Here is a 23,126-nt window from a genome sequence, read left to right as displayed (position 1 = left end):
ATGGAATAATGATACTAACACAATATTTACAGGTTACATTCCTTAGTCTCTATGTTTATTATCACTGCCGACCGTGGCCTCCTGCCTTGGCTTACACAGCGCACACACCATCTGACCACAAAGTCAGCTGATACAAAGGTCAAGATATTTGCATATCATTATCATGACTCATCGTCATGATATCCCTCCTTTACCAGAATTAAACTTTAAATTAATATGTGTTCTTTCTAATATACTTTCCAATTAAATTCTTACAAAGCATATTTGTGCTTCTTTGTGTTTTCATTTGTGTTCCAATAGCTCACAAAACAAATGCATTACAACTGTCTTTTTTTTCCACAATTAAACAATTCTTTATCCTTAAAAAATATTATGTTGGCTTTATTAGCCAAATACACCTTGGCCTATGAAATACTAACTAAATACGTACAAATACAGCACAATTTTTTTTTTTTTTCCTTTAATACAAATAATAACTCGTAAGCTTCCTTTGCCTCTAAACAAATGTCATATTCATCTGTATAATTACTAAGCAAAACTATGACCTATAACACAAAATCGTCGTATTGCTTGGGGACTCTTCTTTCACGTTTGGTCTACCAGCTGGCGCAGGAGCATCAGAGCCTGTTGAATCTGCCAAGGTGTTGTCATCCAGACACCATCTCTGCTCACCACCTGTGTTGCAGCCTGCTGCCTCTGGAACTCTGGTCACCCCCTCAGAAATGCTGGTTGTCTCTGGAACACCGGTCACCTCCTCAGGGATGCCCTCTGGCCCCTCTGAATCGGTAGCTCTCAGTGGACTTTGGGCCACCTCGATTCGAGTGTTTCTCGACATGTACTTTTTGACACGATACATTCCTCTTGTAGATAACACCTTCTGGAGACCTGACAGTCACCCTGCTGCCGCTCCTCGATACAACATTGTATGGCTGGCAATGGTAAGGAGTGTCTAATGAGTGACAAATGTTGTCACCTCTCTTGACTCTGGATGTAATTCCAGTTGGTGATATCCCCACTTGAGATCAATTCTGGAGAACACTTTACTGGTTGATAACTCTTGTAGCACCTCATCGATCATTGGAATTGGGTGTCTTTTTCTGATTATTGCCTCACTGGCTCTCCTCATGTCAACGCATAGTCTGATGTCATCATTGGGGTTCGGCACCATCTCTACTGGACTCACCCATGGTGCCGAATGTCCAACTGGCTCACTAATGTCCTGATCAATCAACTCCTTGATTTTAGCTTCTACTTTTCCACGAATTCCAAATGGCGTTTTCAGCACTGATTGTGCTTTCAACTTGACTGTTTCATCAATGATTAACTTCACATGCAGGCCTTTTAATTTTCCAACCCCTTGGAATACTGAGTGAAATTCCTGCCTCATGTCATCACATGACTGCACTGAATTGACATGCACTCCGATGTGAAGCACTCCCAGCTCTCGAGCTGTACTTCTACTGAGCACGGGTTCTCCCTTATCCTCTATCACACATATTTGCATCCTACCGACACCTGTCTGAGTCTCGCCACAAAAAGGGGCAACTGTCTCGCCCTCTTCATGTTTTATTTTGCGGAATAAATGGCGTTGAAATGTAGTATTCGGCACCACCACATAATGGCTGTTCAATGCATCAACGGCTTTCTTAGTCTTCCTTCATTCCGGTGTCAGGGAGTGTTTTAAACATTTCTCAAACCACTGGCCCCATGGTGAAGAGAAGCAATGCTCTCCACTGTGCCTTCTGCCCCGGTGTACTCTCATCAAGAAAGAGCCCGTGACTGTCGGCATAGGCCTCGAATTCCACCAGCCAAGCGTTCCACTTCATGTTGACGGTACTCGCATCACCCATCGGATCCGTGTGGAACTTCGCGAAGTGCTAAGAAATCAGCTCCAACGACTGCCTTTATGACCTTTTTCTAACCTTTTTCCAGCTCATAGCCACGGATTCAGAATCCAAAATGTCCAAAATATCCAAAATCCAAAATATTGCCAATGTCACATCTTCGCCACTGATGTGGAATAATGATACTGACACAATATTTACAGGTTACATTCCTTCGTCTCTATGTTTATTATCTCTGCCGACAGTGGCCTCCTGCCCTGGCTTACACACCACCAAAGTCAGCTGATACAAAGGTCAAGATAGTTGCATATCATTATCATGACTCATCGTCATTGACAATAACAGCTTCCACAGCCATCTGTGGCAATGGGTTCCAAAGATTCACCACTCATTGACGAAAGAAATTCCTCCTCATCTTTCCAAAGGTATGTCCGTTTGATTCTGATGCTGTCCCCTCTGGTTCTAGACGCTCCCACTAGTGTAATATTGTCACATGTACGTGTTCGTGTTTTCCAGAGATGCTGCCTGGCCTGCTCAGTTACTCCAGCACTTTGTGTCTTACAATAAATTCTTACGTGTATCAGCGTAACATGTCTGCAAACACAGATAACACAATAAGCAAAAGAAAGTTCGATTCCTGGTTAAATGTAGTCACAGATGAGCAAAAATGCAATTGTTTTGACTTTAGACTTCAGAGACACTGCGTGAAAACAGGCCCTTCGGCCCACCGAGTCTGCGCTGACCAGCGATCCCCCCATACACTGGCACGATCCTACACACTGGGGGCAATTTACAGAAGCCAATTAACCAACAAACCTGCAAGTGTGGGAGCACCTGGATAAAATCCACGTGGTTACAGGGAGAATGTGTAATCTCGCACCCAAGGTCAGGATCGAACCTAGGTCTCTGGCGCTGTAAGGCAGCAACTCTACCACTGCGCCACAGTGCCGCACCATTGCTTGCACCATTTGCTTTTGCTAATGACTGTTTTTTCTTCCTGAAAATCCACTTCATGGGGTGTGCATGTTTCCTGTGCAATTGAGCGATTTAGGAGAGCCTAGAACCAGAGGGCACAGGCTCAGAATAAAAGGACATACCTTTAGAATGACGATGAGGAGGAATTTCTATAGCCAGATGGTACTGGGTATTTTTAAAGCCGAGATTAACAGGTTCGTGATTCGAAAGGATGCCAGAAGTTATGGGGAGAAAGCAGGAGAATGAGGTTGAGGGGGAAAAAAAGACATTCGTCATCTTCATTCTAAAGGTACAACCTTTTATTCTGAGGATCTGCCCACTGGTCTGAGACTCTCCCAAATTGTTCGATTGCAGAGGCTAAAATATATAACCCACAAAGTGGATTTTCAGGGAGAAAAATCAGACATTCGCAAAAGTAAACAGGTGACATTATTTCCCACCTGTGACTGCATTTAAACAGGAATTTGCTTGCTGCCAAGAAGGTTAGCTCTAGGTTTAGATTTAGGTTCGTTATTGTCACATGTACAGAGGTACAGTGAAGATCTTTGTTTTGCATGCTATCCAAACGTTCAGATTATACTATAGACACAGTATAGACACAATCAAGCCATACTCAAATACAATAGGTAGAGCAAAGGGGAAGATACAGACTGCAGAATATAGTTCTCAGCATTGTAGTGCATCAGTTCCATAGACAAAGTCCAATGTCCGCAATGGGGTAGAAGTGAATCGGACAGCACCCGAGCTTATGGAAGGACCATCCAGAAGCCTGATAACAGAGGGGAAGAAGCTGTCCCCGAGTCTGGCATATTGTAATTACAATGACACACAGAATATAGAATTGAAATCTGATTAGAATATTCATTAATATCTAAGTGATATGCCAAGGAAAAGAACATTTTTGTACAGAAATAGCTATTTTAATTTTGGATTCCATTTTGCAGTTTTTCTTCATTCTCTGAGCCAAGAGCTGCCATCGAGAGAGCTAATCACATTTGTGAGCATGTATAGACATAAAGATCAGTCTGAAGAAGGGTCGAGTCAAAAGAGTCAAGAGTGTTTTATTGTCAAATGTCCCAAAACAGAGCAATTCAATTCTTCCTTGCAGCAGCATAACAAATACGTAAAACTTAGTACTTTGTAAACACGATAATAAACAACCAAAAAGGTTCAGTATATATACATATACATATACATATATGTATACACACACACACACACACACACACACACACACACACACACACACACACACACACACACACACACACACATATAATATACACATATATATATATCTGTATATATGTGTATCGGGGTGGATACATACACCGATCAGCCAAAACATTAGGACCTGATGAGCCAAAACATTATGACCACCTGCCTAATATGCTGTTGGTCCTCTGTGTGCAGCCCCATACGCAGCAGGGAGCGATGCACCGTGTATTGTGACACATTCCTCCCGTGATCACCATTAAAAATTTCTGTGACTTTCAGTTGACCTTCTGTCGGTTCGAACCAGACGGGGTAGCCTTCGTTGCCCTCGCATATCGATGAGCCTTAGGAACCCAACACCCTGTCGCCGGTTTGTGGTTGTCCCTCCTCGGACCACTGTCGGTAGGTACTCACCACTGCTGACCAGGAGCACCCCACAAGCCTTGCCGTTTCAGAGATCCTCTGACCCAGTCGTCTGGCCATAACAATTTGGCCCTTGTCAAAGTCGCTTAGGCCTTTACTCCTGCCCATTTCTCCTACATCCAACACATCAACTTCAAGAACTGACTGTTCACTTGCTGCCTAATATATCCCTTCCCTTGGCAGGTGCCAGGCACGCACTACCTGCTGTGTAAAAAAACCTTGCTCCACACATCTCCTTTAAACTTTGCCCCTCTCAACTTCAAGCTATGCCCTCTAGTCCTTGACATTTCCACCCTGGGGTAAAGGTTCTGACAGTCCACCCTACCTATGCCTCTCATTATTTTATATACTTCTATCAGGTCTCTCCTCAGCCTCCGACCATTATAGGATTTTCCTCGTTGGTCGGCGGGACCTCACCCGTAGGCTCGTTAGTCGCGGGACTGGGAACCCACCTGAAGGCTCGTCGGTCGGCGGGACTGGAAACCCGCCTGAAGGCTCGGTGCATGGCGTAAATGGGAGGGAGCTGGAGATGGCGGACGCGAGGAGCAAGGGCCAGTGGAAGGGTGTATCGGGGGATTGCCTCCAGCGCCTTCAAGGTCGGCTGCAGGTGGTGCCCCCGGGACACAAAGATGGCCGGGCGAGGAAATATGGAGGGACATCGGTTCGCTGGAACTGCTCCAGTACATTAGACCGGACTTTAGACTTTGAATAATGGCACCAACAATGGCGGCGCCTGCAGGTGTAATACATGCAAAAAGAATTTCACTGTGCAGTTCCATATGTGACAGATAAAGCACCAGTGAACTGTTTCAATCCCCTTTGGCAGGGTCCTGGAGAACTGTGGGTAGAAAATGCTGGAGTAACTTAGCAGATTTGGCAGCATCTCTGGAGAACTAAGATAGTTGCAGAAGGCTGAGTATTGATCATAGCTCATAATATTCTGGACGGTCTGCTTGTAGAATGAGTAAGATGCACTTGCAGAATGTAAAATACTTCACATTGGAAATCTGTCAGCATCCCTTATTCAGGGTTGCCTCTGATGCTGGTTTCCAGATGTGTTATGTTTAGGCTGAGCCTGACCGCAAATTAGAATTTGTTGCCCTTGGATTACGTTGCCTTTTTGATCTGCCAGGGGTGTGGTGGAGGCACAATGATGTTTAAGACATTTTTACATTTAGTCTAGTTTAGTTTAGGTTAGAGATACAGCGCGGAAACAAGCCTTTCGCCCACCGAGTCCACATCGATCAGTGATCCCTGCACACCAACACTATCCTACAAACACGAGGGACAATTTATAATTTTACCAAACTAATTGGCCTACAAACCTGTAAGTCTGGAGTGTGGGAAGAGACCGGATCACCCGTAGAAAACCCACGTGGTCGCAGGGAGAACGTACAAACTCCATACAGACAGCACCCTTAGTCAGGATCGAATCCGGTCTCTGGCACTGTGAGGCAGCAACTCCATCGTTGCACCATCGTGCTGCCCTCAGCAGCTTTTAGATGGGCAACTATTTATCCCCTTTCCACCCCCTTCCGCCTATGTTCCTTCCTCTGGCTTGACAATTCACAAATCTTCCACCCTTTTGTCCCACCCCTTCTGTCTTTTCATCTCTGGCCTTAGTCTCTGGCATGGATAGAATGCAAAAATTACTGGGAAGTAAAACAAGACACAAAGTGCCAGAGAAACTCCGCAGGTCAGGCAGCATCTCCGGAGACAAATCCGTTACGGCCACAACTCTACCGCTGCGCCATAGTGCCGCTCCGCGTCATATGTCCATTCCATCCACAGATGCTGCCTGACCCACTGAATTCCACCAGCACATTTTATGTTAACCAGCATCTGCAGTTCCTTGTATCTGTTGAAACGTCAAGTTGGATTTCATAAACTGAAACCCAATTTTTATTTTATACCCCACCTACACAATTTCTGTTAGAATTATGCTTTTCATTGGCAGCAGATTCTGGATTCATTTTGTGCCTGATTTTCCAAAAGTAAATGATTCATTCTCATTTTTCATTATGAAATTAAGGATGTATGCCACATTATTTAAACAAATACAATAACAATCAATGTAAGTTACACATTAATTGTCCTGCAGTTTACAAATCAATTAATCACAGAATTATCAACTAGTTGTTCTTATTGTCATTGCAGCAATTTTTGGTGATAATAAGGTATTGTTATCATTTATTTTTCTTTGCTGCCAAAAATGCACAGACATTTCAACATAGAACAAGTAATAAAATCATGAGAGGAATAGATAAGGCGAATGCACAGTTTTTCACCCAGAGTAGGGGAATTGAGAACCAGAGGACATAGGTTTAAGGTGAGAGGGGAAAATATTAATAGGAAACTGAGAGGCAACATTTTTTATACAAAAGTTGGTAGATACCTAAAGGAACGAGCTGCCAGAGGAGGTAGTTGTGGCAGGTACTATCACAACATTTAAGAAACATTTCGACAGGTACATGAATAGGATAAGAAAATAACTGCAGATGCTGGTACAAATCGATTTATTCACAAAATGCTGGAGTAACTCAGCAGGTCGGGCAGCATCTCGGGAGAGAAGGAATGGGTGACGTTTCGGGTCGAGACCCTTCTTCAGACTGATGTCAGGGGGGCGGGACAAAGGAAGGATATAGGTGGAGACAGGAAGATAGAGGGAGATCTGGGAAGGAGGAGGGGAAGGGAGGGACAGAGGAGCTATCTAAAGTTGGAGAAGTCGACGTTCATACCACCGGGCTGCAAACTGCCCAGGCGAAATATGAGGTGCTGTTCCTCCAATTTCCGGTGGGTGGAATAGGATAGGTTTAGAGGGATACGGGCCAAACACAAGCAGGTGGAACTAGTGAGGATGGGGCATGTTGGTTGGCGTGGGTAAGTTGGGCCGAAGAGTCTGTTTCTACGCTGTACAACTCTATGAGAACAGTACAGAAAAAGACACAAAGTGCTGGGGTAACTCAATGGGTTAGGCAGCATCTCCAGAGAACCTGGATAAGTGATGTTTCAGGTCAGGACTCTTCTTCAGGCTAATTTAGTCTTCAAACTGAACTGCCCAGTTACTCCAGTACTTTGCGCCTTTTTTTGTAACACAGCTTCTGCAGTTCCTTGTTTCTGTATGGAATACTGCACAAAAACACAGCTTTTCACTGAACCTTGCTACACCTGACGATAATAAACCTAATCTAACCAAATAAGTTAGTTTTGCAATGGTGCCTTCTAGTTCTTGAGGGTGACGCATGCTCATAATTCCCATTGCTATTAGTTCCCACTAACTGACTTTAGATTTTAGACTTTAGAGATAAGCGTGAAAACAGGCCCACTGAGTCCATGCCGACAAGCGATCACCCTGCACGCTAGCACTCTCCTACACACCAGGGACAAATTATAATTTTTACCAAAGTCAATTAACCTACACGGTCTCATGGAGAATGTACAAACTCCATGCAGACAGCACCCATAGTCAGGATTGAACCCAGGTCTCTGGCGCTGTAAGACAGCAACTCTACCACTGCGCCACCGTATCGCTCCTGCTGGGATTTATTCCGGAGACCATCCTGGGTGCTCAAGAAAATTGGACTCTTCTACCCGGTATTTCCTCGGTCACTCAAGACAGCTCAAACCTCCGGCATCTGCACTTCCTCTATTTCCAAGCGGCACAGTTGCGCGGTTGTTGTCTCACAGCGCCAGAGACCCGAGTTCGACCATGACCACGGGTGCTGTCTGTACAGAGTTTGTACATTCTCCCTGTGACTGCGTGGGTTTTCTCCCACACTCCAAAGATGTAGAGATTTGTAGGTTAATTGACTTTGGTAAAAATTATAATTTGTCCCTAATGTGTAGGATAATGCTAATGTACAGGTTGATTGCTTGTCAGCGTGGACATGGTGGCCTGTTTTCACTCTAAAGTCAGTTAGTGGGAACAAATAACAATGGGATTTGTCTGTACAGTTACACACGGGTGCTGTCTGTATGGAGTTTGCACGTTCTCCTTGTTTCTGGGTGCTCCGGTTTCCTCCCACGTCTCAAAGACTTGCAGTTTGTATCAAGAACCATAGGTTTAAGGTGAGGGGGGGAAAGATTAATAGGAACTTGAGGGGGCAACCTTTTTATACAAAGGGTGGTGGGTGTATGGAATGAGCTACCGGAGGAGGCCGTTGAGGCAGGTTACTATCACAATGTTTAAGAACCATTTAGACAGGTACATGAATAGGATATGTTTAGAGGGATATGGAGCAAACACAGGCAGGTGGGACTAGGGTAGATGGGACATATTAGTCGGCATGGGCAAGTTGAGAAAAGGGCCTGTTTCCACACTGTATGACTCTATGACTCTATGACTCTATGGCAGGGCACGGGTTGGGCCAGTGGGCTTGTTACTCTATGGCAGGGCACGGGTTGGGCCAGTGGACCTGTTACTCTATGGCAGGGCATGGGTTGGGCCAGTGGGCCTGTTACTCTATGGCAGGGCATGGGTTGGGCCAGTGGGCTTGTTACTCTATGGCAGGGCACGGGTTGGGCCAGTGGGCTTGTTACTCTATGGCAGGGCACGGGTTGGGCCAGTGGGCTTGTTACTCTATGGCAGGGCACGGGTTGGGCCAGTGGGCCTGTTACTCTATGGCAGGGCACGGGTTGGGCCAGTGGGCTTGTTACTCTATGGCAGGGCACGGGTTGGGCCAGTGGGCCTGTTACTCTATGGCAGGGCATGGGTTGGGCCAGTGGGCCTGTTACTCTATGGCAGGGCATGGGTTGGGCCAGTGGGCCTTTACCAATGGTATGGCTCAACCAGGATTGCTATATTATGATGCATGTCTATAAATTCAGGTTGATGTTTTCAAAAAGGCACATTTTGTTTTATTAATGGCATGAAATATTATTTAAGCATGAAATATTATTTCCCCTGGTTCACCCTATGCAAACATCGTTCACTCTGTTTCACTGCTTCAATATAAATGTGCCAACGTCTATTACTGATTTTGCTGACCTTGAGAACAACTCATCTGAAAAGGGAACACTCAATTTATTTCTGATTCAACAGTCAGGAGCCATATATATGCACAACACAGCACACATCCCAAGACTGAATGCACCTCAAAGCAGGCTTCACAAGGGGACTAGAATATAAACTAGGGGACGTAATGCTGAGGCTCTCTGTAAGGCACTGGTCAGACCGCATTTGGAGTATTGTGAACAGTTTTGGGCCCCATATCTGAGGAGGGATGTACTGGCTCTGGAGGGGGCCCAGAGGAGGTGTACGAGCATGATTTCAGGAATGATTGTGTTGTAATGAGTGTTTGACAGCACTGGGCCTGTACTTGGTGGAGTTTAGAGGAAGGGGGGACCTCATTGAAACTTACCGAATAGGGATAGGCCTGGATAGAGTGGACGTGGAGAGGATGTTTCTCCTAGTGGGAGAGTCTAGGACTAGAGGCCAGAGCATCAGAATAAAAGGACATACCTGTAGAAAGGAGATGAGGAGCTATTTCTTTAGTCAGAGGGTGCTGAATCTGTGGAATTCATTGCCAGACGGCTGTGGAGGCAGTCATTGGGTATTTTTAAGGTGGAGATTAGTAGATTCTTGATTAGATGGGGTTGAGAGGGGAAGATAGATCAGCCATGATTGAATGGCAGAGTAGAGTTGACCGCCTAATTCTGCTCTTTCACTTATGAACACGAAGTTGGTCGCATTACAAAAAATTGTTCTGTAAATATAAATCGCAGTGGGGTTTACGGCATCAGATTTTCACTGACATCGTTAGTTCCCAACCGCCTGCATGTGCTTTGAAGGAAACATGGCGTTTGACAGGATGATTTCCCCAAGGGAAAGAGTTTTATACAACGTGTGGTCCACTGTTACATACGAGCAATTGAGAGATTGTTTGTGCATATGTTAAATGGCATCATGCCTATTTTTAGAGTCATAGAGTGACAGAGTCATGCAGCGCAGAAACAGGCCCTTTGGCCCAACTTGCCCATACTGACCAAGATGCCCCGTATAGGAATGTGTAGGAAAACAACTGCAGATGCTGGTTAAAATCGACGGTAGACACAAAATGCTGGAGTAACTCAGCGGATCAGGCAGCATCTCGGGAGAGAAGGAATGGGTGACGTTTCGGGTCAGTCTGAAGAAGGGTCCGGATCTGAAACGTCACCCATTCCTTCTCTCCCGAGATGCTGCCTGACCTGCTGAGTTACTCCAGCATTTTGTGTATGCCCCATGTATGTTAGTCCCACCTGCCGTATTTGTCCCATATTCCTCTAAATCTTTCCTATCCTATCTAGAATAGATTGAGTAGATGCATAGAATCCTTTACCCAGATCACAGTGGTGTACGGCTGTGCAGAGGTAGAGTTGCTGCCTCAACACGACAGACCCGGGTTCAATCCTGACTACGGGTGCTGTCTACACGGAGTTTATACATTCTCCCTGTGACCGCATGGGTTTTCCCTGGGTGCCTGGGTTTCCTCGCACACTCCAAAGATGTACAGGTTTGTAGGTTAATTGGCTTTGGTACAATTGGAAAATTGTAAATTGTCCCTAATGTGTGTCGGATAGTGTTAGTGTGCAGGGATCGTTGGTCAGCGTGGACTTGGTGGGCCGAAGGGTTATGTTTCCGCGCTGCATCTTTAAACTAGGACTAAAAGTAGGGGAATCAATAGTCAAGAGAAGGGTCAAGACTATTGTATTGGCATATGTCCTGAAATGGAACAATTACATTCTTACTTGGTTGAAGGTGAACGGGGAAAGATTCTGAGGGACAACCTTTTCACACAGAGGGTGGTGGGTGTATGGAACAAGCTACAAAAGGAGGTAGTTGAGGCAGGTACTATCACATCATTTAAAAGTCGTTTGGACAGGTACATGGATAGGAAAGCTTTTAGAGGGACATGGGCCAAACATGGGCAGGTGGGACGAGTGTAGATGGGGCATCTTGGTCAGCATGGACTAGTTGGGCTGAGGAGCCTGTTTCCAGGCTGTATGACTCAATGACTATCCTTGAACCTGTCCAAATATCTTTCACTACATTAAAAATGACAATAGAAATAGTACTTCGAATTTGAACCATCAGCTAGAATTCTCACACTAAAATCAACTGAAAACAATCTTTGGATTTTACCCCATGACTGACAATTACACCTCACTTTTAAAAACAACTTTGTAATTTGAAAATATTTCGCAGATTCCATAATTGTCTTAAGCTTATCTTATCATTGCTCCAAAAATAAACTCGACTGTTTTTCAAGGTGGTTTTCTGAATTTGCACTTAAAGATTTGTGAATGCAGCGACCAAGATAAAAGGAACATTTGATTAGGTCAATAGACAATAGACAATAGGTGCAGGAGTAGGCCATTCGGCCCTTTGAGCCAGCACCGCCATTCACCGTGATCATGGCTGATCATGCACAATCAGTACCCCGTTCCGGCCTTCTCCCCATATCTCCTGACTCTGCTATCATTAAGAGCTCTATCTAACTCTCTCTTGAAAGCATCCAGAGAATTGGCCTCCACTGCCATCTGAGAATTGGCCTCCACTGAGGCAGAGAATTCCACAGCTTCACAACTCTCTGAGTGAAAAAATTCTTCCTCATCTCCGTTCTAAATGGCCTACCACTTATTCTTAAACTGTGCCCCTTGGTTCGGGACTCCCCCAACATCAGCAACATATTTCCTGCCTCTAGCATGTCCAATCCCTTATAATCTTATATGTTTCACTAAGATCGCCTCTCATCCTTCTAAATTCCAGAGTATACAAGCCCAGTTGCTCCAGACTTTCAATGTACGACAGTCAAGCCATTCTGGGAATTAACCTCATGAACCTACGCTGCACTCCTTCAATAGCAAGAATGTCCTTCCTCGTTTGGAGACCAAAACTGCACACAATCCTCCAGGTGTGGTCTCACTAGGGCCCTGTATAACTGCAGAAGGACCTCTTTGTTCCTATACTCCCCTTGTTATGAAGGCCAACATTCCATTGGTTTTCTTCACTGCCTACTGTACCTGCATCTTCCTTACAGTGACTGAGGCACTACGACACCCAGATCTCGTTGTACTTCCCCTTTTCCTAACTTGACACCATTCAGATAATAATCTGCCTTCCTGTTCTTTCCACCAAAGTGGATAACCTCACATTTATCCACATTAAACTGCATCTGCCATGCATCCGCCCACTCACACAACCTGTCCAAGTCACCCTGCAACCTCATAGCATCTTCCTCACAGTTCACACTGCCACCCAGCTTTGTGTCATCTGCAAATTTACTATTGTTATTTTTAATCCCTTCATCCAAGTCATGAATGTATATTGTAAATAGCTGCGGTCCCAGCACCGAGCTTTGTGCTACCCCACTAGTCACTGCCTGCCATTCTGAAAGGGACCCATTTATCCCCACTCTTTGCTTTCTGTCTGCCAACCAATGTTCTATCCATGTCAGTACCCTACCCCCAATACCATATGCTCTAATTTTGCCCACTAATCTCCTATGTGGGATGTGGTCGAAGGCTTTCTGAAAGTCAAGGTACACTACATCCACCAGCTCTCCCCTGTCAATTTTCCTAGTTACATCCTCAAAAAATTCCAGAAGATTAGTCAAGCATGATTTCCCCTTTGTAAATCCATGCTGACTCGGAACGATCCTGTTATTGCTATCCAAATGCTCCGCAATTTCGTCTTTTATAATTGACTCCAGTATCTTCCCCACCGCCGATGTCAGACTAACTGGTCTATAATTTCCTGTTTTCTCTCTCCCTCCTTTCTTAAAAAGTGGGACAACATTAGCTACCCTCCAATCCACAGGAACTGATCCTGAATCTATAGAACATTGGAAAATGATTACCAATGCGTCCACGATTTCTAGCGCCACTTCCTTAAGTACCTTGGGATGCAGACCATCAGGCCCTGGCGATTTATCAGCCTTCAGTCCCATCAGTCTACCTAACACCATTTTCTGCCTAATGTGGATTTCCTTCAGTTCCTCCGTCACCCTAGGATCTCTGGCCACTAGAACATCTGGGAGATTGTGGTCTGGGATGTCTTCGTGCGTGGTGCTGCCATTGGTTGCCAGAAATTAAAAGGTTTTTAATTTGTGGCAGTGGCTTCCTTAAATGTTACACCTACTTGCTTCAAGCAATCAATTTAAGCAGAAAGCAAAATTTCTACCTTGATAAAAGCTTTTATAAGAAGTCTTGAGACTTCTGGAAGGATAATGGTTAATTACATTGGTATAACACGCTACTATATATAGTCGGTACTGCTTGCTTTCAAAATGATGTACCATCTGTTTCAATTAAAGCAGCAAACTTATACACATTATCCTTGATTAAGGGATTCCATTAAAGTATCCAAACAGATCCAGCTATACGATGCAATAAAAATTACAGGCACAACACATCAGGACTGACTGCGATAAAGTTTACCTGTGGAAGAATCACTGGAATGAGGACTGCAGGCTGAAACACAATTGAACACAATTGGTTACACGCAGCATAGTTTTTGACTGATTCCCGAACAGTGGCACATTGTAAGACATGGACTGTTCGAAGACCTTTATTTCATTAAACCTGAAAAACGTTTAGGGGCTTGTAAAGTAAATTATGGATCTGTAATTACTTTTTTTTAACATGGTAATTATATCAAACCCGAGATAATCCTTTACTTACCTGTTTAATCAATTCCCATCAGGACCGCTCAGCACTGCTAGAAGATCTAAGTGTTCATTGCACTATAGGAAGTGATAGTTCAGTTGCGAAGAATTATTGAGTATGATTTTGTTAAATAGAGGTTAACTAGACTCTGATCATAGTCAGCTTTGTAATATATACATGCGCGCATACACACACATGCAAACACATATGTAAACACACACAAGAACAAATACACACACAAATACACACACATACACACAATGCACACACATACAAACATACACAGCCACACAGCCAAACACAACCACACTTACACACGCATGCACATCCACACAAGCACATCACACACAAACAGACACAGACACACACCTACAAACATATATGCAAACACACACACATACAGAAACAAACACACAAGCACAGACACACATACACACACATACACAGACACATAGACACACACACACAGACACACACAACCACAGATGCAGCCACACATCCACACACTCACAAACAGACACTCACAGAATCAAATACAAACACAGAACTATACACACAGAATCACACACACACACACACACACGTACAGGCACTCACACACACAGAATCAAACAGACACCCATTCACAGACACACTCTCTCATTCACAGACACACATACAGAATCAAACACAGGCAGAATCAGACACACCCACACAGACACATATATACAGACATACACAGACACACACACACACACACACACACACACACACACACACTCACAGACACACATACAGAATTAAACACACATGGGCACACACAGACACAGACACAGACACAGAAACACATACATAGACACACAGACACACAGAGAATCAAACATACAGTATACACATACACAGAATCAAATGCATACATGCTCAGACACTCACACAAACACTCATAGACAAACATACAGAATCAAACACACACGTGCGCACACACACCCCCCACATACACACACCCACACCCCCCCCACATACACACATCCACACACCCCCCCACATACACACATCCACACACACCCACCCCCCCCCCCACATACACACCCCCACACCCCCCCCACACACACACACCCACACACACACACCCACACACACCCCCACATACACACACCCACACACACCCCCACATACACACATCCACCCAACTCCCACATACACACACCCCCACATACACACATCCACACACACAGACACGTACAGCCGGTGGAGAGGCAGGTGGGCAGCGAACCTGTAATTTGAGAGGCAGAGGCTGGGCTCTGGTGTGTGTTGCCTGGTGACCGGTGCCCACGCTGGCACTGGGTGGTGGAGGCACCGCCGTGGGTTTTTGTCTCCTCGGTGCTGGTTAGATGATGCACGTTGCTCCCACTGGCTGCCCTGATCTGACTGGGGCATGTTATTCATTGTGATGCATTATTCCTCATTGAAAGAGCCTATTTATACACGTTTCAGAAGCTGCAACTTTCTTTTATTCAGTCTGAGAACTACCAGTAAGGTCATCTTTATCAAAAGTGCAAACAAAATTGTGCAGCACTCAAATTGTTCACTATCAGCTGTGATAAGATTGGTTTTCCCGAAGGATTACAGTCTTGTAAAATGCAGTGTTGCTTTCATTTCATTATTGTAATCTTGTGCTTTAGTTGCAGCATTAAATTCACCCTTTTCTTTTGCAAAACCAATATTTTGAAAGACTGTTTTGATTTTGAGACTTATTTTCCATGATACTGTTTTGACACCGGTTGTTTCTTGCTGTAGAGAAATACATCGTGTTCCCTGCTTTATGGGAATATATAGATTCATTGAGTCAAACGACATGGAAATGGGCCCTTCAGCCAAACTTGTCCATGGCAACCAAGATGCTCCATCTAAACTACTCCCACCTGCCCGCGTTTGGCCCATATCCTTCTAAACCTTTCCTATCTATGTACCAGTCCAAGTGTCTTTTAAATGTTGTTAGAGTAAGGTGTAAGTCAGAAAGTGATTTGGTCATCATTCTTGGGATAACTGATATATAGTTCCTCTTTCCTCACAACTCAGCAAGTTATACTTTTTCACAAATATGTCCAATGGCCTTTTGAAGGATTCTTATCAGATATGTAAGCTGCATCAGGAATTCTACTCCAGATTAGTACTTGCTGCAATAAGAATACTTTTCTCATCGGTCCCCTGTCTTATTGCTGGTAACATTAGGTTTAGGTTTATTATTGTCACGTGTACCGAGGTACAGTGAAAAGCTTTGTTCTGCATGCTATCCAAATAGATCTGATAATACTGTACATAAATACCCTCAAGCCAAACTCAAGTACAATAGGTAGAGCAAATGGGATGTTGCAGAGTGCAGAATATAGTTCTCAGGATTGTGGCACATCAGTTCCAGAAACAAAGTCCACTGTCCGCAAAGGGGTAGAGGTGAATAGAACAGTAGACTAGATTATGGAAGGACCGTTCAAAAACCTGATTACAGAGGGGAAGAAGCTGTTCCTGAGTCTGGTGATGTGCACTTTAAAGCTTCTGTATCTTCTGTCAGACGGGAGCAGGGAGAAGGAAGAATAATTGGCGTGCGATTTCTCATCTGGATACCACTGATCCAGCCAATGGACATAATTCTCCCAAACATCAACTCATATAATCTTAAATGACCCTGTTAAATCTTCACTTTCCTCTCGTAGAGATGGTCATAGATTCTGTACTTTCTTCACATCATTGATATTTGAACGTCCAGAAATGAAAGAGACTACAGAGAGAGGTGGACACTGCCCGTTCCATCACGGGTACTGACCCCCCCACCATCGAGGAGATCTACAGAGAAAGTTGGACACTGCCCGGTCCATCACGGGTACTGACCCCCCCACCATCGAGGGGATCTACAGAGTGTGATAGACGCTGCTCGGTCAATCACGGGTACTGACCCCCCCACCATCGAGGAGATCTACAGAGAGAGTTGGACACTGCTCGGTCCATCACGGGTACTGACCCCCCCACAATCGATGGGATTTACAGAGAGTGATGGACACTGCCCGGTACATGGAAGGGATTTACCAAAGGCAGATACAAAAGTGGTATTAATACTGGCTTTTAGATAGGCACATGATATGCAGGCAATCGAGGGAGGTGGCTCACATGCAGACAGAGGAGGTTAATTTAACTTGGCATCATGTTTGGCACGCACATTGTGGGCTGAAGGGCCTGTTTCCCTGCTGTGCTGTTCTATATTCCAACAGCTTTGCCCTTTAACTTAAAATACATTTGTAAGCTGCTTCACAAATCTCACTGTGCCTGTACCCCTTTAAAAGCTGTACCATTTTATACATAACATATTTCTTCACATTTTCATCAATAATGCATTAGTCACGCATCTCTATATTTAATTTCATCTGCCGTGCACCTCCTAACTTCACCAGCCTGCCCAGATTTTCCTGCCTGCTGCAAATCCCAGCCTTAAGTCCTCTGACAAAATATTCCATCCACCTTCAGGTCGAGCCCCTTCTTCAGAACGCAGCATCTCTGGTGAACATGGATAGATACATAGATACAGAGATAATAGGTGCAGGAGTAGGCTATTCGGCCCTTCGAGTCAGCACCGCCATTCAATGTGATTGTAGCGACCATAGAGAATGGTCCAGGTCGTCGAACCCTCAGATTGGCCAGCAAGGTCACGTGTGAGCGCGACCGTAGGGATTGGTCCAGAGAGCGACATCGCTGATTGGACAGCGTTGTCATGTGCGCTTTTGGCGCCCGAAATGTTCAGTTCAGAGGAGTCTTCGAAGAAGACAGTGAGTTTTTGATGGTTGTCCTTTACCTTGTTGTTTAACTTTGTATTCGAATATTGTTGCCGCAATAAACTTCTTCTACAACCAACAAGTTTCCGGACTCGCCATATGATCATGGCTGATCATCCATAATCAGTACCCCGTTCCTGCCTTCTCCGCATACCCCTTGATTCTGCTAGCCCTAAGAGCTCTATCTAACTCTCTTTTTAATGCATCCAGTGAATCGGCCTCCACTGCCTTCTGATGCAGAGAATTCCACAAATTTGCAACCCTCTGGGTGAAAAAGTTTTTCATCTCAGTTCTAAATAGCCTACCCCTTATTCTTAAACTGTGGCCTCTGGTTCTGGACTCCTCCAACATTGAGAACATGTTTCCTGCATCTAGTGTGTCCAATCCCTTAATAATTTTCTATGTTTCTATAAGATCGCATCTCATCCTTCTAAATTCCAGTGAATACAAGCTTCCCCTTGTCCATTTTACTTGTTACATCCTCAAAAAATTCCAGAATATTAGTCAAGCATGATTTCCTCTTCGTAAATCCATGCTGATTTGGACCAATCCTGTTACTGCTATCCATCTTTACATCTTTATATCACAAAATGCTGGAGTAACTCAGCAGGTCAGGCAGCATCTCAGGAGAGAAGGAATGGGTGACGTTTCGGGTCGAGACCCTTCTTCAGACCCTTACATCTTTAATAATCGACTCCAGCATCTTCCCCACCACTGATGTCAGGCTAACTGGTCTATACTTCCCTGCATTCTCTCCTTTCTGAAAAAAGTGGGATAACATTAGCTACCTTGCAATCCACAGGAACTGATCCAGAATCTATAGAACATTGGAAAATGATCCAATGCGTCCACGATTTCTAGAGCCACCTCCTTGAGGTCCTTGGGATGCATACCACCAGGCCCTGGGGATTTATCAGCCTTCAATCCAATCAGTCTACCCAATACTATTTCCTAACTAATGTGAATTTCCTTCAGTTCCTCCGTCACCCTAGGCCCTCTGTCCCCTAGTACATCTGGGAGATTGTTTGTGCCTCCCTTAGTGAAGACAGAATCAAAGTACCTGTTCAACTCGTCTGCCATTTCCTTGTTTCCCATAATAAATTCACCTATTTCTGTCTTCAAGGGACCCACATTTGTCTTAAATATTTTTTTCGTCTTCACATACCTAAAGAATCTTTTGCAATCCTCCTTTATGTTCTTGGCTAGCTTACCTTCCTACTTCATCTTTTCTCCTCATATTGCCTTTTTAATTACCTTCTGTTGATCTTTAAAAATTGCCCAATCTTCTGGCTTCCCGCTCATTTTTGCTATGTTATACGTTTTCTCTTTTATTTTATACTGTCCTTGACTTCCCTTGTTAGCCACGGTCGCCTCTTATTCCCCTTAGAATCTTTCTTCCTCGTTGGATTACTCCCAGAAATACCTGCCATTGCTGTTCCACTGTCATCCCTGCTAGGGTCTCTTTCCAGTCAACTTTGGCCAGCTCCTCCCTCATGCCTCCATAGTCCCCTTTGTTCAATTGCAATACTGACACTTCCGATTTTACCTTCTCCCTCTCAAATTGCAGATTAAAACTTACCATATTATGGTCACTACCTCCTAATGGCTCCGTTACCTTCAATTCCCTTATCAAATCTGGTTCATTACACCACACTAAATCCAGAATTGCATTCTCCCTGGTAGGCTCCAGTACAAGCTGCCCCAGGAATCCATCTTGGAGGCACTCTACAAACTCCCTTTCTTGTGGTCCAGTACCAACCTGATTTTTCCCAGTCAACCTGCATTTTGAAATCTCCCATAACTACCAAAGCATTACCTTTGCTACATGGCAATTTTAACTCTTGATTCACCTTGCACCCAATATTCAGGCTACTGTTTGGGGGCCTGCAGATAGGGTCTTTTTACCCTTACAATTTCTCAGTTCTATCCACAATGACTCTACATCTTCTGATTCTGTCACCCCTCGCAAGGGACTGAATTGCATTCCTTACCAACAGAGCTACCCCACCACCTCTGCCTACTTGTCTGTCTTTTTGAGAGGACATATACCCCTGAATAACATAGAATATAGAACTTAGAAAAAAGGTGCAAGAGGAGGCCATTTGGCCCTTCGAGCCAGCACCACCATTCATTGTGATCATGGCTGATCATCCACAATCAGTAACCTGTGCCTGCCTTCTCCCCATATCCCTTGATTCCGCTAGCCCCTAGAGCTCTATCCAACTCTCTTTTAAATTCATCCACTGAATTGGCCTCCACTGCCGTCTGTGGCAGAGAATTCCACAAATTCACATCTCTCTGGGTGAAAAAGTTTTTTTCTCATCTCAGTTTTAAATGGCCTCCCCTTTATTCTTAGACTGTGGCCCCTGGTTCTGGACTCACCCAACATTGGAAACATTTTTCCTGCATCTAGCCTGTCCAGTCCTTTTATAATTTTATACTTTCTGTAAGATCCCCTCTCATCCTTCTAAATTCCAGTGAGTACAAGCCCAGAGTTTCCAATCTTTTCTCATATGACAGTCCCACCATCCCGAGGATTAACCTCATGAACCTATGCTGCACTGCCTCAATAGCAAGGATGTCCTTCCTCAAATTAGGAGACCAAAACTGCACACAATACTCCAGATGTGGTCTCACCAGGGCCCTGTACAACTGCAGAAAGACCTCTTTACTCCTATACTTAAATCTTCTTGTTATGAAGGCCAACATGCCATTAGCTTTCTACACTGCCTGTTGTACCTGCATGTTTACTTTCACAATATTCAGCTCCCAGCTCTGATCCTCTTGCAGCCATGTCTCTGTAATTCCCGCAACATCATACTTACCAACCTCTAACTGAGCCTCAAGCTCATCCACTTTATTTCTTATACTTCGCGCATATATATATAACATTTTTAATTTGGTATTCATCTCCCCTCTCACACCGGTTGCTATTTCCTAGAGGTGACCTTTTGGATCAGGACACTCCTTCTGACTCAATAGGTGATGGTTTCAGGTCGGGGCCCTTCTTCAGAAATCAAATTGTCACCTATCCATGTTCTCCAGAGATGCAGCCTGACCAGCTGAGTTACTCCAGCAGTTTATGTCCTTTTCTGTAAATCACCATCTACAGTTCCTTGATTCTCCATCTACCTTCGCCATCTATCTAAACCCCGAACTACAAACCGTCTTAATTGTGCTAGGGATTTTGTTCTTTTAGACTTTAGAGATACAGCGTGGAAACAGGGCCTTGAGCCCACCGTGTCCGTGTTGACCAGCTATCACCCCGTACACTAGCACTATCCTGCACACTAGGACCAATTTACAACTTACCAGAGCCAATTAACCACCAAACCTGTATGTCTTTGGAGTGTGGGAAGAAACTGGAGCACCCAGAGAAAGCCCACGCGGTTACAGTGAAAACGTACAGACTCCATACAGACAGCACTTGTAGTCGGGATTGAACCCGGGTCTCTGGCACTGCGAGGCAGCAACTCTACCGCTGCACCACTGTGCCGCCCTTTTGTTTATATATATACTGAACTTCTTTTTGTTTATTATACTGTTTACAGAGTACTGTGTTTACATATTCTGTTGCGGAGCTGCAAGTAAGAATTTCATTCTTCTGTTTAGGACATATGACAATAAAACACTCTTGACTCTTGAGTGGTGAACACAGCCCAGTCCACCACAGGCGCACCACCTCCTTCCATCCAGTCTATCTTCACGGTGCAGTGCAAGGCTAGAGCTATCGTCAAGGATACCTGCCACTCTGGCCATTCCTTTTTGTCTCATCTGCCTTCTGGGAGAAGAAACAGGAGCTTGAAGCTCAATTGCCCAGACTTAAGAACAGCTTCTTGCCTGTTACCAGACCCCTGAACCAATCAATGTGTTCACACCACTTCCATAGCTCAGTGCAGACAGAATGTTCATCACTTTTTTGTACATAATAATAAAAACATAGAAAATAGGTGCAGGAGTAAGCCATTTGGCCCCTCGAGCCAGCACCGCCATTCAACATGATCACGGCCGATCATCCAAATTCAGTACCCCGTTCCTGCTTTTTTCCCATATTCCTTGATTCCTTTAGCCCTAAGAGCTAAATCTAACTCTCTCTTGAAAACATCCAGTCAATTGGACTTCACTGCCTTCTGTGGCAGCGAATTCCACAGATTCACAACTCTCTGGGTGAAAAAGTTTTTCTTGATCTTAGTCCTAAATGGCCTACCAATAGCTACTGTGATTGCAGTGGTTACTGTTACGAGCAAGTTCCTGATTTTCCACAGAATCTTTCACCTGCTCTGAACATCTTCGCTCAGTCCGCCTTGGTCTACATGATCTCCCGGTTGCCAAACACTTTAACTCTCCTTCCCATTCCCATGCTGATCTTTCTGTCCTGGGCCTCCTCCACTGTCTGAGTGAGGGCACATGCAAATTGGAGGAACTGTACTTCATATTTTACTTGGGCATCTTACAACCCAGCAGTATGAACATCGATTTCTCTAATTTCATGTACCCTTGCTTGCATTCCCTCCCTCCCTCCCTCCCTCCCTCCCTCCCTCCCTCCCTCCCTCCCTCCCTCCCTCCCTCCCTCCCTCCCTCCCTCCCTCCCTCCCTCCCTCCCTCCCTCCCTCCCTCCCTCCCTCGCTCCCCCAGTTCCACTATTTGCATCCCTTTATCCTTTCGTTGTCACCTCTTCCCCAGCCAACAATGGGCCAATATGGGCTCCACCTTTCCTAGATCATCTATTGCAGGGCCAGATTTGTTCTAGGCCTTTTCCTACCTCCAGTTCTCCCCCCCACCTCTACTTTCAGTCTGAAGAAGGTTTCGACCCGAAATGTCACCCATCCTTTTTATCCAGAGATGCTGCCTGACCCACTGAGTCACTCCAGCACCTTGTGACAATCTTTCATACATTTTTGAGATGTTGGCAGCACGGGAAAGATTGGAGACACAAGGAACTGCAGATGATAGAATCTTGCATAGAACACAAAGTGCTGGAGTAACTCAGCAGGTCAGGCAGCAACTGTGGATGACATGAATAGGTGACGTTTCAAGTCGGGATTTTTCCTTATCCAAAACCTCACCTACCCATGTGCTCCAGAGATGGTACTTGACCCACTGAGTTACCCCAGCACTTGTGTCTCTTTTTGTGGTTAAGTTGAACTTGCTTTGTGGGCATTTTTAAAAGATTAAAGTAACTCACTGGATAAGTAACATACATCGATGGTGTTTAGAAGGATGA

General features: G+C 44.7%; 1 protein-coding gene across 6 annotated transcripts in view; it reads right to left on the bottom strand.

The window, feature by feature from the left end:
* The window catches only part of kcnh7b (potassium channel, voltage gated eag related subfamily H, member 7b), a 289,477-nt gene that overhangs the window by 82,450 nt on the left and 183,901 nt on the right, over nucleotides 1–23,126 (bottom strand). For 3 of the 6 annotated variants that reach the window (XM_078403802.1, XM_078403803.1, XM_078403804.1), the window contains exon 4: nucleotides 13,875–13,907. The exons of 2 other annotated variants lie outside the window; for them this stretch is intronic. In XM_078403802.1, the coding sequence (XP_078259928.1) occupies nucleotides 13,875–13,907 (33 nt within the window). Of the gene's footprint in view, nucleotides 1–13,874; nucleotides 13,908–14,117; nucleotides 14,218–23,126 lie in introns of those variants that run through there. One more of the 6 variants, XM_078403807.1, reaches the window with a different exon arrangement.

Source organism: Rhinoraja longicauda, chromosome 8, assembly GCF_053455715.1.
Source record: "Rhinoraja longicauda isolate Sanriku21f chromosome 8, sRhiLon1.1, whole genome shotgun sequence".
Classification (NCBI taxonomy): Eukaryota; Metazoa; Chordata; class Chondrichthyes; order Rajiformes; family Arhynchobatidae; genus Rhinoraja; species Rhinoraja longicauda.
The sequence above is the reverse complement of the archived record's forward strand: the minus strand, read 5'-3'. Positions and strand labels throughout refer to the sequence as shown.